Genomic DNA, 15,022 nt, shown 5'->3' with positions numbered 1-15,022 from the left:
CAGATCCTTCAGCAACAGGAAATGTGAATTACGTTTGTAGGGGTTGATACATTTTTTGTTAGGGCAAATCAAGTCTGACATTTCAAAGTGGAAATTACAAGGTTTAGAAGCCTTTGTAAAGCTCAAATACACTATAAGTTTGCATTCCTGCAACAGGGTGATCTGTATATGGAACCCTGGACTTTGGCCTCTGGCCTCACGCTCACTGATTACACAGGTTCACACGTCACACAGCCGTCACTCCCTGCAAATACGTAGAACTGACAGCCTTGGCTGAACCATCAATATTTGACTGGCAAGTTAATTGACAAGGTCGGTCCTTCTTTTGGTTATGCAACTGCAGACCAAATGAAAATGACTGTCCAAATGTATATACTTTCCTTTGATTTATTGAAGGTGAAATATACAAAATCATTTAAAAAAAGACGATAAGCACAGAACAAATACAATTTAAAAAGGATATCTTCAAACACATTCATTAATGCAATGTTAATCATTAATTACATGGGTGTGCTTCCTTAGTCCAACATGTTAAACATGGTAATTTTTACATTTTCCTTGTACTTATATTCATGAATATATCTAGTATTCTTCTTCATAATATATACAGCTCCTTGATTTAGAATGTACACTGTGGTCATCACTGAGGTCAGAAGTATCGTTACTTAGCAAAGCACAGGTTGACTTTTACTGAAATTAATCTTGTCCTGGAGGCAGCTCTGCAGTGGTCACTAGCTGGCACAGCCACAAAGTCATCAAATCTAATTAAATTAAGACCATTTAGCCAATTTTTGTTTTTATTCATTTATACGATATAGCCAAAAAATATACACACCAGTCATCCATTACTGCTCGTTCTTGCAGTGTTCCTGTATTAGGGTCTCCACCTCCCCTCGGCGTGCCATGCTGTTTACTTTGCCCTGGAAGCGCCCGTTCTTCCCAGCCCCTTTGCCCTGGAGCATCTCCAGCACTCTGCAATACAGACACAGCACCAAGTTGTTATACATTTCAGACAAAGTCTTTGTTTGAGTTTGAAATATTGACTATTTAGGGACATTGCCAAGTTTATTCTGCAGAATAAGAACCCACTTTACATTAAGTCGAAACTCAAAACATCCAAGCTCCTGAACAGGAGACAATCAAATGGATTTCCTAATGCCGAGCCCATTCAGTGCTTACCGTGGTCCCAGTTCAGACACTTTCCCACTGGGTCCTGCCAGCAGGAACAGCCCTGGTCCTTTCTCCTCGCCAACAGTCAGGAAAACCAATGTCTCCTACGAGACAAAAAACCCCCCAAAAAACAGGAGGGATAATGGTATATTAGGTATTCATAACACAACAACTCTTAATTTCCAATGTAGTCAATCATGGTACAACGCTACTTACAGTAAACCTTAGATGCATTTCACTAAAGAATATTAGACATGGAACATAGAGTATTAATCTTACCTCAGTGCCTATTTCATTGGCTATGATGCTCATGAACTCGTTGTCACCCTCCTTCCTAAACAGAGAAAAAATGATCTTGACTATTTTAATAAACTGATGAACATTTTCAGTGACAGATTATCAGCCAAATCATATCATCTGTCCATCAAAAAAATTTCAGTAAAGAAAAATAAAAATGTATTGTTACATATACTGGATAGGTGCAGTGAAATGTGTTGTTATTGCAGTCAGCCATAGAAGCACAGCGACCCTGAAGCAAATGAGTGTCAAGCGCCTTGCTCCAGGGCACATCGACAGATTTTTCACCTTGTAGGCTCGGGTATTCGAACCAGCGAACTTTCGGTTACTGGCCCAATGCTCTAACTGCTAGGCTACCTGCCGCACTCTGTGTACTCTATTATAGCCTCCAATACCCTACTCAACAAACTGGATGCAGTCTATCACAGTGCCATCCGTTTTGTCACCAAAGCCCCATATACTACCCACCACTGCGACCTGTACGCTCTCGTTGGCTGGCCCTCGCTTCATACTCGTCGCCAAACCCACTGGCTCCAGGTCATCTACAAGACCCTGGTAGGTAAAGTCCCCCCTTATCTCCGCTCACTGGTCACCATAGCAGCACCCACCTGTAGCACGCGCTCCAGCAGGTATATCTCTCTGGTCACCCCCAAAGCCAATTCCTCCTTTGGCCGTCTCTCTTTCCAGTTCTCTGCTGCCAATGACTGGAACGAACTACAAAAATCTCTGAAACTGGAAACACTTATCTCCCTCACTAGCTTTAAGCACCAGCTGTCAGAGCAGCTCACAGATCACTGCACCTGTACATAGCCCATCTATAATTTAGCCCAAACAACTATCTCTTCCCCTACTGTACTTATTTATTTTATTTTGCTCCTTTGCACCCCATTATCTCTATTTCTACTTTGCACTTTCTTCTACTACAAATCTACCATTCCAGTGTTTTACTTGCTATATTGTATTTACTTTGCCACCATGGACTTTTTTGCCTTTACCTCCCTTATCTCACCTAATTTGCTCACATTGTACATAGACTTATTTTTCTACTGTATTATTGACTGTATATTCGTTTTACTGCATGTGTAACTCTGTGTTGTTGTATGTTGTCGAACTGCTTTGCTTTATCTTGGCCAGGTCGCAATTGTAAATGAGAACTTGTTCTCAACTTGCCTACCTGGTTAAATAAAAGGTGAAATAAAATAAATAAAATAAATGTGGAGAGACCCTGACTTGTGTAAGGTGAAGAAGTTGCCCCTCTCTGGGTTGCACTTGAAGTTCTGGGCTATTAGAACAGCCATGTCTCTCAGTAGTCCCAGGTTACTCTGTCAAATGAAAACAGAGTTTGTTTAATGATTAAATTGAAGGCAGAATAGGGGGATTTCAGAGAAACAGAAGGTTTTCAATAGCTCACCTTCTGTAGCCCCTTAACAGTCTTCTGGATCTTGTCTACTGTATCAACATGATCATCTGGTCCCGTTCTGTCAAACACAGTCCAATCAAGTGTTACAGACTTTATTTCTTAACATCTATTGCATTTTAAAATCCCTATATATCATTTATAGCACATTAGGTTCTTGCCACATTCAGCATTGCCTCACAGAACTCACTTGAGGAGGGATACCAGTGAGCGTTCTGTGCTGTAGCTTTTCTCAGCATACTTTAGGACCCGGTTTCCCACCAGAAATAACAGATTAGTTTTGTTCTTCTTTCCTTTCTCAGTCCCCAGGAGTTTTATGACCTAAAACACAGATTCAAATCTGTCAAAAGTGAGAGAAGCGTTACATCCATAAAGCCATATTAAGCCACATTAAATATACAAGAGATGAGCTACATAGTATCAAATATTAAACCCATCAGCAAAGTAGGAGGGGAGGCGGTGTGGTTAGGACATAAACATAACCCCATACTGTAAAGGTGACAGTGTTTGACAGTTGTGTAAGGTCTGGAGGTTCCACCTGTAAGTGACTGAGGTTGGACACGTGGGTCCCACAGCACATGTTGACGTCAATGCCCTCGATGTCGATGATCCGGATAGGCCCCGCTGCGTCGTCCGGGAGACCGCGACTCCTCACCTATTAGATATACAACACGACGAGTTAAAATATACAGTAGTCATTTCACACAGCTCATGGGTTAATACGTCACAAGGGAAGTCAACACAGCTTTGCCAAGACTGGAGACCTTAGGACAATAAGGTTCTATCTGCGCAAACATAGTTCTGAGATATTGAGCATCGAAGTGTTCACATCCCAGAACTGTTTTGTAGTGAATTCTTTCATAACCCATTAAGGTCCTCAACTTAAAAAAAAAAATTTAAAAAAATTGTACCTAAAGAGTATAAAAATCCTAATTTCTTTTTTTTAGGGGGGTGCAATCGCAAATAGAACGTTATTGCTCTGAAATGTCAATCTGGGTTCAACCATAAGGTCAAAGAATGTTTAAATTATTTCAATACAAACTAGACATTTAATGATTAAATCATGAGAATACCTTTCCGTCCTTCTAAAAACATCAAATATATGAATTCATGTTCATCACACATTTGTTGAAGCGATAGTTACCTCAAATGACAAATACACTATATCCAATGGATAACTAGCAACATTGCTAAAGCTTAGCTCGGGATGAGTAAACATATTTAATTTTCTGGTCTCTGACACCAAAAGTAAACTATACTTGCTAGTTATCAATAAAATATGGTAAGTTTGTAAATTTTGTGAAATACCCCTTCCATGGAGGTTTTCATATTGACATAGAACAAGACAAAAACAGCAATGCCTCTCCCAAGGGCCTTAAGCATGTTTGAGGCAACTGTATTTGTTTTTACCATAGAGCTTCTTCCCAAAAAGTGGTGGAAAAAAGTTCTGGGCTATTAGAACATAGGTGTTCCTTTTGTCCAGGTGGGAAAGGGCAGTGTGGAGCGCGACTGAGATTGCACCATCTATGGATCTGTTGGGGAGGTATGCAAATTGGAGTGGGTCTAGGGTGTCCGGGAGGATGGTGTTGATGTGAGCCATGACTAGCCTTTCAAAGCACTTCATGGCTACCGACGTGAGGGAGAGGTTGAAATTGTCAGTGTAGACACTTGCCAGTTGGTCCGCGCATGCTTTGAGTACACGTCCTGGTAATCCGTCTGGCCCCGCGGCTTTGTGAATGTTGACCTGTTTAAAAGCTTTTGTTCACATCGGCTACTGAGCGCATTATCACACAGACATCCAGAACAGCTGGTGCTCTCATGCATGATTCAGTGTTGCTTGCCTCAAAAGAGAGCATAAAGGGCATTTAGCTCATCTGGTAGGCTCGCGTCACTGGGCAGCTCGCGTCTGGGTTTCCCTTTGTAGTCCATAATCGTTTTCAAACCCTGCCACATTCGATGAGCGTCAGAGCCGGTGTAGTAGGATTCAATCTTGTATTGACGCTTTGGTTGTTTGATGGTGGGTCTGAGGGCATAGCAGGATTTCTTATAAGTGTCCGGATTAGTCTCCCGCTCCTTGAAAGCAGCAGCTCTAGCCTTTAGCTTGATGCGGATGTTGCCTGTAATCCATGGCTTGTAGTTGGGATATGTACGTACGGTCACTGTGGGGACGATGTCGTCGATACACTTATTGATGAAGCCAATGACTGAGGTGGTGTATTCCTCAATGATATTGGATGAATCCAGGAAAATATTCCAGTCTGTGCTAGCAAAACAATCCTGTAGTGTAGCATCCGCGTCATCTGACCACGTCCGTATTGAGCACGTCACTGGTACTTCCTGCTTCAGTTTTTGCTTGTAAGCAGGAATCAGAAGGATAGGATTATGGTCAAATTTACCAAATGGAGGGCAGGGGAGAGCTTTGTATGCATCTCTGTGTGTGGAATAAAGGTGGTCTAGGATTTTTTCCCCTCTGGTTTGATATGCACTGTCAACTGTGGGACCTTATACAGACAGGTGTGTGCCTTTCCAAATCATGTCCAATCAATTGAATTTACCACAGGTGGAATCCAAGTTGTAGAAACATCAAGGATGATGAATGGAAACAGGATGCACCGGAGCTCAATTTAGAGTCTCATAGCAAAGGGTCTGAATACTTATGTAAATAAGGTATCCGTTTTTTCTTTTTAATACATTTGCAAACATTTCTAAAAACCTGTTTTCACTTTGTCATTATGGGGTATTGTGTGCAGATTGATGAGGGGGGAAAAAATAATTGAATCAATTTTAGAATAAGGCTGTAACGTAACAAAATGTGGAAAAAGTCAAGGGGTCTGAATACTTTCTGAATGCACTGTATAGTTTTGAAATAAGTATTTTTCAAGTCCCAGATCTCAGAACTGTTTTGTGAGGTCTTGGTCTTTCATGATTCAATAAGTATAACACCTTACATACATTATTTTTGAATGACAACCCAGCCTTATGTGTGATTGGAACAGATCGAACCTCATAGCACCAAGTTAAAAGGTGTTTGTGCAGATAGAACTTATGTTTTTTTCATCGTAAATCCCCCCCCGCCCAAAAAAAAAATCTGACATACACTACATGACCAAAAGTATGTAGACACCTGCTCGTGGAACATCTCATTCCAAAATCATGGGCATTAATATTGAGTTGGTCCCCCTTTACTGCTGTGACAGCCTCCACTCTTCTGGGAAGGCTTTCCACTAGATGTTGAAACATTGCTGTGGGGACTTGCTTCCATTAAGCCACAAAAGCATTCTTGAGGTCGGGTACTGATGTTGGGCGATTAGGCTTGGATCGCAGTCGGTGTTCCAATTCATCCCAAAGGTGTTCAATGGGGTTGAGGTCAGGGCTCTGTACAGGCCAGTCAATTTCGTCCACACCAATCTCGACAAACCATTTCTGTATGGAACCTCGCTTTGTGCACCGGGGCATTGCAATTAGGATTCCACATTTCCCAAACTGTTTCCACAAAGTTGGAAGCACATAATTGTCTAGAATGGCATTGTACGCTGTAGTGTTAAGATTTCCCTCCACTGAAACTAAGGGGCCAGCTCTAGCAGGGCAGAAATTTGAGGAACTGACTTGTTAGAAAGGTGGAATCCTATGACGGTGCCACGCTGAAAGTCACTGATCTCTTCAATAAGGCCATTCTACTGCCAATGTATGTCTATGGAGATTGCATGACTGCGCGCTCTATTTTTACACGTCAACAACGGGTGTGGCTGAAATAGAAGAATCCACTAATTTGAAGGGGTGTCCACATACTTCTGTATATATAGTGTACCTCACATGTAAAGGACCACCTATAGAGCAACTATGCAATAACAGTTTTACCAAAATGTCAGATAGAAACGTATAGTCCCAAAAGCGACGTGAAATATGGAGAAATAGTGCATAGTGACATAGCCGCCTGTATTGTATTATACGACAATCTTTTCTCTGTGCATTTTTTTGTGTTTACTCGATATGAATGATGCCCACCTTTTCCAATGCAGGGTCATCTAAGGAGAGGACCTGAACAGCGACGGGAACATGAGCACGTATCTTCTCATTGACTGCTGCCTCGAGGGCCTCCATCTGGGCAGGCTTCATGGAGGGAGTGTCCAGCTCTATGGTGCTGCGCTGACGCCCCAACTCCCTGGAACATGCCAATTAAAGAGAAAGATTGATGCAAAAATGCTAACTTCACTTAATGGTCATGTTAAAAAGGAAATTATGTAGCTAGTAACCAAAGCATTACTTTTTTTGTACAAGTGCAGGCACTGAAATCAATGTGCTTTCTGCATGCTTACCAGGATGTGGTCTTGTACCCAAACATGGATTCTGCAATAGCTGTGACTAGATGTTGCCCTAAGGACCAAGTAAAAACAAGTCACGATTTATGCAACTGTACCTTCAAGTAGGCTATACTGAACGCACCGCTTAAATCATACTGCATAAATACAAGTCATTGTTTCTGAGAAGCTGAATTGTACAGTTTTGCACTGCACATACAGTAAATCCTGTCTGTGCTCTTACCTGAGTGTTGCTGCATGTGGTCAAACCTCCGCTCCCAGTCCAGCTTCAGCTGCACCTCCTGGCCCACCTCTAGAGCTGAACTCACAAAGTGCACAGCCTCAGCTCCCTGCCTCGTCACCCGCAGCACCGGCACATCTCCAATCAGCCCGTGGTCATCTGGCTGGTGATCGAAGATACTAGGTGTAAGCCTGCGTCCTACCACTTACAGCACACCATCCTTATCTCACCAGAAAGAGAGGGGTAGTTCAGTGAACATTTTGGCTTTCCTGTATTTACCTGACCACCTCCCTCAGGAAACAATATGGTGTCTTGGAGCCTGACATTGAAGCCTTTAACGGTTTCTTTCTTCCCATTGATTTCTTGTTTCATTTCACCAGGTGAGCAAGCCACCACTGAGGTGACAAACTGCAGAGAGAAAGACAATTTGCAACATTATGATGACAGTCAGTTGAACACCTAATTTATGCCAAGGAAAACGTATCTAGTCAGTGACTCTGGCATTTGGAAACACATTTAGCCCGTACAACTGCTGGTAGTAGCACAGACAGAAGGAGCTTGTTACCAGTATATTTGGTAGCACAGATATCTTGGTTTAGTTCAGAATCTTTGGTAGTAGCTATTTCATACATCAAGAGAGCTATGAAAGAAACGGCGACCACGGCTGTTCGGGCTTGAAAACAGGACTACATTAAATTTCATGAAGCAGAAAAACTTGGAGGTAGGATCATAAACAAACAGACCCATGTCAGTTAAATCTGGTCTATGTAAGCTAGCTAGCTAGCTGTTAGCTAGCTTGATTTCAAATCAAAATCTGTCACACGCGCCAAAAAAAAACAGGTGTAGATCTTACCGTGAAACACTTACTAACAGGCCCTTAACCAACAATGCAGTTCAAGAAAGAGAGTTAAATAAATATTTACCAAATAAACTACAGTAAAAGAAAAAGTAACAATGCCTTTTCGTAACAATAACGGGGCTATATACAGGGGTTACCGGTACCGAGTCAATGTGCGGGGTACAGGTTAGTCGAGGTAATTTGTAAAGTGACTATGCAAAAATAATAAACAGCGAGTAGCAGTGTAAAAACAAAGGGGGGGGTCACTGTAAATAGTCCGGGTGACCCTTTAGTTGTTTAGCAGTCTTATGGCTTGGGGGTAGAAGCTGTTAAGGAGCCTTTTGGTCCTAGACTTGCTGCTCCTGTACCACTTGCCGTGCGGTAGCAGAGTAAACAGTCTAGGACTTGGATGACTGGAGTCTTTGGTCATTTTTGGGCCTTTCTCTGACACCACCTAGTACATAGGTCCAGGATGTCAGGAAGCTTGGCTCCAGTGATGTACTGGGCCGTACACACAACCCTCTGTAGCGCCTTACGGTCAGATGCCAAGCAGTTGCCATACCAGGCGGTGATGCAACCAGTCAGGATGCCCGACGGTGCAGCTGTACAACCTTTTGGGGATCTGGGAACCCATGCCAAATCTTTTCAGTCTCCTGAGGGGGAAAAGGTGTTGTCGTGCCCTCTTCACAACTGTCTTGGTGTGTTTGGACCATGATAGTTTGTTGGTGATGTGGACACCAAGGAACTTGAAACTCAACCCGCTCCACTTCAGTCCTGTCGATGTTAATGGGGGCCTTTTTCAGCCCTCCTTTTCCTTTATTCCACAATGAGCTCCTGTCTTGCTCACATTAAGAGAGAGGTTGTTGTCCGGGCACCACACAATCAGGTCTCTGACCACCTCCCTATAGGCTCTCTCATTGTCGGTGATCAGGCCTACCACTGTTGTGTCGTCAGCAAACTTGATGGAGTTTGAGTCGTGCTTGGCCACGCAGTCATGGGTGAACAAGAAGTACAGGAGGGGACTAAGCACACACCCCCAAGGGGCCCCAGTGTTGAGGATCAGCGTGGCAGATGTGTTGTTGCCTATGCTTACCACCTGGGGGCAGCCCGTCAGCAAGTCCAGGATCAAGATGCAGAGGGGCATGTTTAGTCCCAGGGTCCTTAGCTGAGTGATGAGCTTTGTGGGCACCATGGTGTTGAACGCTGAGCTGTAGTATATTAACAGCATTCTCACATAGGTGTTCCTTTTGTCCAGGTGGGAAAGGGCAGTGTGGAGTGCGATTGAGATTGCGTCATCTGTGGCTATGTTGGGGCGGTATGCGAATTGGAGTTGGTCTAGGTTCTGGTAATTCGTCTGGACCCGCGGCTTTGTGAATGTTGACCTGTTTAAAAAGGTCTTGCTCACATCGGCTACGGAGAGCGTGATCACACAGTCGTCCGGAAAAGCTGGTGCTCTCATGCATGCTTCAGTGTTGGTTGTCTCGAAGCGAGAATAAAAACGGCATTTAGCTCATAGGTTCGCGTCACTGGGCAGCTCGGTTTACTGGTGCTCTTCCATGCCGTCCCTAGGAGGGGTGCGTCACTTGAGTGGGTTGAGTTACTGATGTGGTCTTCCTGTCTGGGTTGGCGCCCCCACCTTGGGTTGTGCCGTGGCGGAGATCTTTGAGGGTGTAACCGATGTGAAATGGCTAGTTAGTTAGCGGTGGTGCGCGCTACTAGCGTTTCAATCGGTGACGTCACTTGCTCTGAGACCTGAAGTGGTTGTTCCCCTTGCGTTGCAACGGCCGCGGCTTTTGTGGCCGCGGCCATCCTTGTCTCAGGATGGTAAGTAGATGGTTGAAGATATCCCTCTAGTGGTGTGGGGGCTGTGCTTTGGCAAAGTGGGTGGGGTTATATCCTGCCTGTTTGGCCCTGTTCGGGGGTATCATTGGATGGGGCCACAGTGTCTCCTGACCCCTCCTGTCTCAGCCTCCAGTATTTATGCTGCAGTAGTTTATGTGTCGGGGGGCTAGGGTCAGTCTGTTATGTCTGGAGTATTTCTCCTGTCTTATCCGGTGTCCTGTGTGAATTTAAGTACGCTCTCTCTAATTCTCTCTCGGAGGACCTGAGCCCTAGGACCATGCCTCAGGACTACCTGGCATGATGACTCCTTGCTGTCCCCAGTCCACCTGGCCGTGCTGCTGCTCCAGTTTCAACTGTTCTGCCTGCGGCTATGGAACCCTGACCTGTTCACCGGACGTGCTACCCGTCCCAGACCTGCTGTTTTCAACTCTCTAGAGACAGCAGGAGCGGTAGAGATACTCTCAATGATCGGCTATGAAAAGCCAACTGACATTTACTCTCGAGGTGCTGACTTGTTGCACCCTCGACAACTACTGTGATTATTATTATTTGACCATGCTGGTCATTTATGAACATTTGAACATCTTGGCCATGTTCTGTTATAATCTCCAACCGGCACAGCCAGAAGAGGACTGGCCACCCATCATAGCCTGGTTCCTCTCTAGGTTTCTTCCTAGGTTTTGGCCTTTCTAGGGAGTTTTTCCTAGCCCCCGTGCTTCTACACCTGCATTGCGTGCTGTTTGGGGTTTTAGGCTGGGTTTCTGTACAGCACTTTGAGATATCAGCTGATGTAAGGGCTATATAAATACATTTGATTTGATTTACTCCGTAATAGTTTTCAAGCCCTGCCACATCCGACAAGCGTCAGAGCCGGTGTAGTAGAATTCAATCTTAGTCCTGTATTGATCCTTAGCCTGTTTGATGGTTCATTTGGGGGCATAGCGGTTTTTCTTGTAAGAGTCCAAATTAGTGTCCAGCTCCTTGAAAGCAGAAGCTGTAGCCTTTAGCTCGGTGCGGATGTTGCCTGTAATCCATGGTTTCTGGTTGGGAAATGTATGTACTTCCATTGTGGGGACGATGTCATCAATGCACTTATTGATGAAGCTAGTGACTGAGGTGGTATACTCTGATGCCATTGGATGAATCCCAGAACATATTCAAGTCTGTGATAGCAAAGCAGTCCTGTAGCGTAGCATCCGCGTCATCTGACCACTTACGTATTGAGCGAGTCACTGGTACTTCCTGCTTTAGTTTTTGCTTGTATGCAGGAATCAAGGGGATAGAATTAAGGTCAGATTTTTGTTCCTCTGGTTGAACATCCTGGTAGAAAAGAGGTAAAACAGATTTAAGTTAGCCTGCATTAAAAGTACCCGGCAACTAGGAGCACCGCTTCTGGATGAGCATTTTCTTGTTTGCTTATGGCCTTATACAGCTTGTTGAGGTCTTAGCGCAAGCATCAGTTTGTGGTGGTAAACAGACGGCTACAAATATTATTTATTTTTTAACATTTATTTAACTAGGCAAGTCAGTTAAGAACAAAATCTTATTTACAATGATGGCCTACCCCGGCCAAACTCAAGACGGCGCTGGGCCAATTGTGCGCCACCCTATGGGACTTCCAATCACGGCCGGTTGTGATACAGCCTTGAATCGAACCAAGGTCTGTAGTGACACCTCTAGCGCTGAGAAGCAGTGCCTTAGACCACTGCGCCACTCGGGAGCCTGAGTAGATGAGAACTCTCTTGGTAGATAGTGTGGTCTACAGCTTATCATGTGGTATTCTACCTCAGGCGAGCAAAACCGAGACTTCTTTAATAATGGACATCACACACCAGCAGTTATTGACAAATAGACACACACCCCCGCCCCTCGTCTTACCAGAAATAGCTGCTCTGTCCTGCCGAAACACAATAGAAACCAGCCAGCTCGATATTATCCGTGTCGTTGTTTAGCCAAGTGTTGGTGAAACATAAGATATTTAAGCAGTAAGGCCCGAGGGGGTATGGTATATGGCCAATATACCACAGCTAATAGATGTTCTTAAACACAATGCAACGTGGAGTGCTGGACACAGCCCTTAGCAGTGGTATATTGGTCATATACCACTAACCCCAGAGGTGCCCTATTGCTATTATAAACTGGTTACCAATGTAATTAGAGCAGTAAAAATAAATGTTTTGTCATACCCTTGGTATAAGGTCTGATATACCACGGCTGTCAGCCAATGAGCAATCAAGGCTCGAACCGTCCAGTTTATAATAGTTATTAATGTCTGTTGGTAGGGCAGTCTTAAATCATAGAGTTTGTTTTCCAATGATTGCACGTTGGCCAGTAATACCAAGGGTAGTGGTGGTATATCTACTTGGGGAATTCTTACAAGGCACCCTGCCATCCGTCTTTTCTTCGCGACTCATTAAAGAACAAATCTTCGTCCAGTTCGAGGGGAGTGATCGCTGTTCTGATGCCCAGAAGCTCATTTCAGTCATAAGAGACGGTAACAGCAACATTACGTACAAAATTTGTCACAAACAATGCGAAAAAAATAAAGAAATAGCAGAGTTGGTTAGGAGCCCGTAAACCGGCAGCGGTCACCCATTATTTTGTGACTAACGTGCTTTTTGATTGACATTTCATCATGGCATTGGAAAACTAGATATCGTGTAAACAATAATTCACTCTGCCTGTCAACTACTAACGTTATCTAACTAAAGTAGGCTACACAAAAAAAAGAGTACAAGTTACTCTTAAGAACGTTTGCTAGCTAGCTGTAACGTAGGTTGTCATGTCGGCTCGGATCCTTTCAGCTAACAGTAGCAAGCTCCTGATTGTACCTGCTCTTAAAAAAAGCACAAGTTAGACAAATGTTACTCTCTCTCCCTCATACCTCTTGCATGTAACAGTCCCTTTGACACTGAAACGCCATTGAAATCAATTTAAATAAGTCCACGGTACACTATGCAGAAGCTCACTAGCCAGATCTTGTTGAAAGGTGCAACACAATATGGCGACCGGACTGGAGGATGTGCAGAGATATTAGAGAAAAGAGGAGATAGGAATCCCTTTAGTCAATGAATGGAGTACCTTATTAGGCCCCACACAGCAGACTGTCCACCAAAAGCGTTCACGTTTTCATGCTGCGTCCCGCGGTTGCTATTCGGTATTACAGATAAATTACTCAACTTAGATCTCGAAAAATAGTGAGATTTGTAAATAGATGTGGAATTCATGCTAATGTTGTTTTTTTGAGCTAGCGCCCAATTGACTCCCATTCACTCCTTGAAGGAGAGCTCTCCTTGTTTCAATATATACCAGAATGCACCGCGAGGCCCTCTGACGAAGCATAGTCAACGTACACAATGGCGTAAATAGATTCAATGGAGTTTCCCATCTCCTCAAAAGTGTCTCTAGTATCAGTGGGTGGGTGTGTTGAAAGGAGTGGATCAGCTAATTGGGTAGATTTATTGTCGCTCAAGACCGTTTTGCGTCGCTGATTGGGCTACACCACGAGACGGTAAGTCTGCGACCAGTGCACTGGTGTTGTATCGATGTGTTTAAAAGTAGGCGTTGCAAAATAAGTGGGTGGTTCAAAAGCGATGGGTTTAACATCAGTGGGTGGATGAACAGCGACGGGTGTAACATCAGCGCTCTATTATTGGTTGGCCCGGCCATAGCCAGGTGTACCGCGGGTCAGTTGAACGTTTACATAGCAGTTTAAGAGAAATGACATGCCAGATAAGGATAATTAACGTGGCAAGTTAGGAGAATGGCTTACACGGAACCCAAACCGGCTGTGCGCGTGCGCCATTGTGCATACATTTATTTTGTCAGGTCGAAAAGCATTAAAGATTTATGGCAATTTAACTAGTTAGCTTGCACTTGCTAGCTAATTTGTCCTATTTCGCTTGCTGTTGCTAGCAAATTTGTCCTGGGATATAAACATTGAGTTGTTATTTTACCTGAAATGCACAAGGTCCTCTACTCTGACAATTAATCCACACATAAAATGGTCAACCGAATCGTTTCTAGTCATCTCTCCTCCTTCCAGGCTTTTTCATCGTTGAACTTATATGGTGATTGGCATCTAAACTTTCATAGTATTACCACAACAACCAAAACAGTTCTCTTTCAGTCACCCACGTGGGTATAACCAATGAGGAGATGGCACGTGGGTACCTGCTTCTATAAACCAATGAGGAGATGGGAGAGGCAGGACTTGCAGCGCGATCTGCGTCAGAAATAGAACTGATTTCTATTGTAGCCCTTGCCAATGCAGACGCTCGTTGGCGCGCGCAATAATTGAATAACATGGATTTCTATATTTATTTTGCAATGCTCGCGTGTGGTCAGCCTGTGACAGTCACAGTAAACATGCACATACAACTCATGAAGCAACAGTACACTCATTATCAATAATTTTAATAAAAAATAAACAACCGTCAGTTTTACAACTGTAAATGTACAATTACGAAAACAGAAGTCCAAACTCTCGGGGAAGTTAGCTTAAGGTAGTTGCTTGGTAAGAAACTGAAGAAAAAAGCACAGCTCAATCAAAACCGTCTACCAGCAGAGTGCTTTCGACACCCACTAATTTCCACAAGCCCCAGTAGTATACAACTGCAGCCCGCAATTCGGGGCGTTCCCCCCTCTAGCATCCCATTAGTTATTTTATGAACACCCCCTCCTCCCCTCGAGCACCACATCATGCTTGTGTGACACTTTGGAATGTGGGTCAAAAGCGAAATAAAAGTATTATCTGAGGTTTTTCGCCCCTGCTTACCAAAGACGACCTTGCTCGCTAGCAGGAGCGATACCGGTAGACAGTGTCCTTCACTCCTGCCTTCCCTCACCATTATAAAAAAAAACTATAGGTAAAAAGTGCATGAAAGGCGTGAACGAAGGATTTACGGTCGCCCCCGCCT

The 15,022-nt window shown here is 43.9% G+C and overlaps 1 protein-coding gene across 2 annotated transcripts; it reads right to left on the bottom strand.

The window, feature by feature from the left end:
- Window positions 1–371: 371 nt before the first annotated feature.
- On the bottom strand, window positions 372–13,131 carry aarsd1 (alanyl-tRNA synthetase domain containing 1). Of its 2 annotated transcripts, none has more exons than XM_029707061.1 (12): window positions 12,988–13,131; window positions 7,703–7,831; window positions 7,427–7,586; window positions 7,201–7,258; window positions 6,890–7,046; window positions 3,423–3,539; window positions 3,075–3,205; window positions 2,879–2,945; window positions 2,692–2,789; window positions 1,450–1,504; window positions 1,180–1,274; window positions 372–972 (listed from the first exon to the last, which is right to left on the bottom strand). In XM_029707061.1, the coding sequence occupies exons 1-12, from the start codon at window positions 13,024–13,026 to the stop codon at window positions 846–848; spliced, it is 1,233 nt and encodes a 410-aa protein (XP_029562921.1). In that variant the 5' UTR covers window positions 13,027–13,131; the 3' UTR covers window positions 372–845. The 2 variants fall into 2 exon arrangements, with proteins under 2 accessions (XP_029562921.1, XP_029562930.1); XM_029707070.1 differs by having other exon boundaries at window positions 2,698–2,789; window positions 12,988–13,130.
- Between the last annotated feature and the right edge of the window lie 1,891 nt (window positions 13,132–15,022).

This window comes from Salmo trutta, chromosome 2 (genome assembly GCF_901001165.1).
Source record: "Salmo trutta chromosome 2, fSalTru1.1, whole genome shotgun sequence".
Classification (NCBI taxonomy): domain Eukaryota; kingdom Metazoa; phylum Chordata; class Actinopteri; order Salmoniformes; family Salmonidae; genus Salmo; species Salmo trutta.
Note: the sequence above shows the minus strand (reverse complement) of the source record. Positions and strands in the feature narration are given on the sequence as shown.

Coding starts and splice junctions, on each gene's coding strand:
- aarsd1 (XM_029707061.1), bottom strand. CDS start 13,026: ATGGCGTTTCAGTGTCAAAGGGACTGTTACATGCAAGAG. Junction 3,540..6,889: donor ATGACCCTGCATTGGAAAAG/GTGGGCATCATT, acceptor TATATCTAATAG/GTGAGGAGTCGCGGTCTCCC. Junction 1,275..1,449: donor CCAATGAAATAGGCACTGAG/GTAAGATTAATA, acceptor TTTGTCTCGTAG/GAGACATTGGTTTTCCTGAC.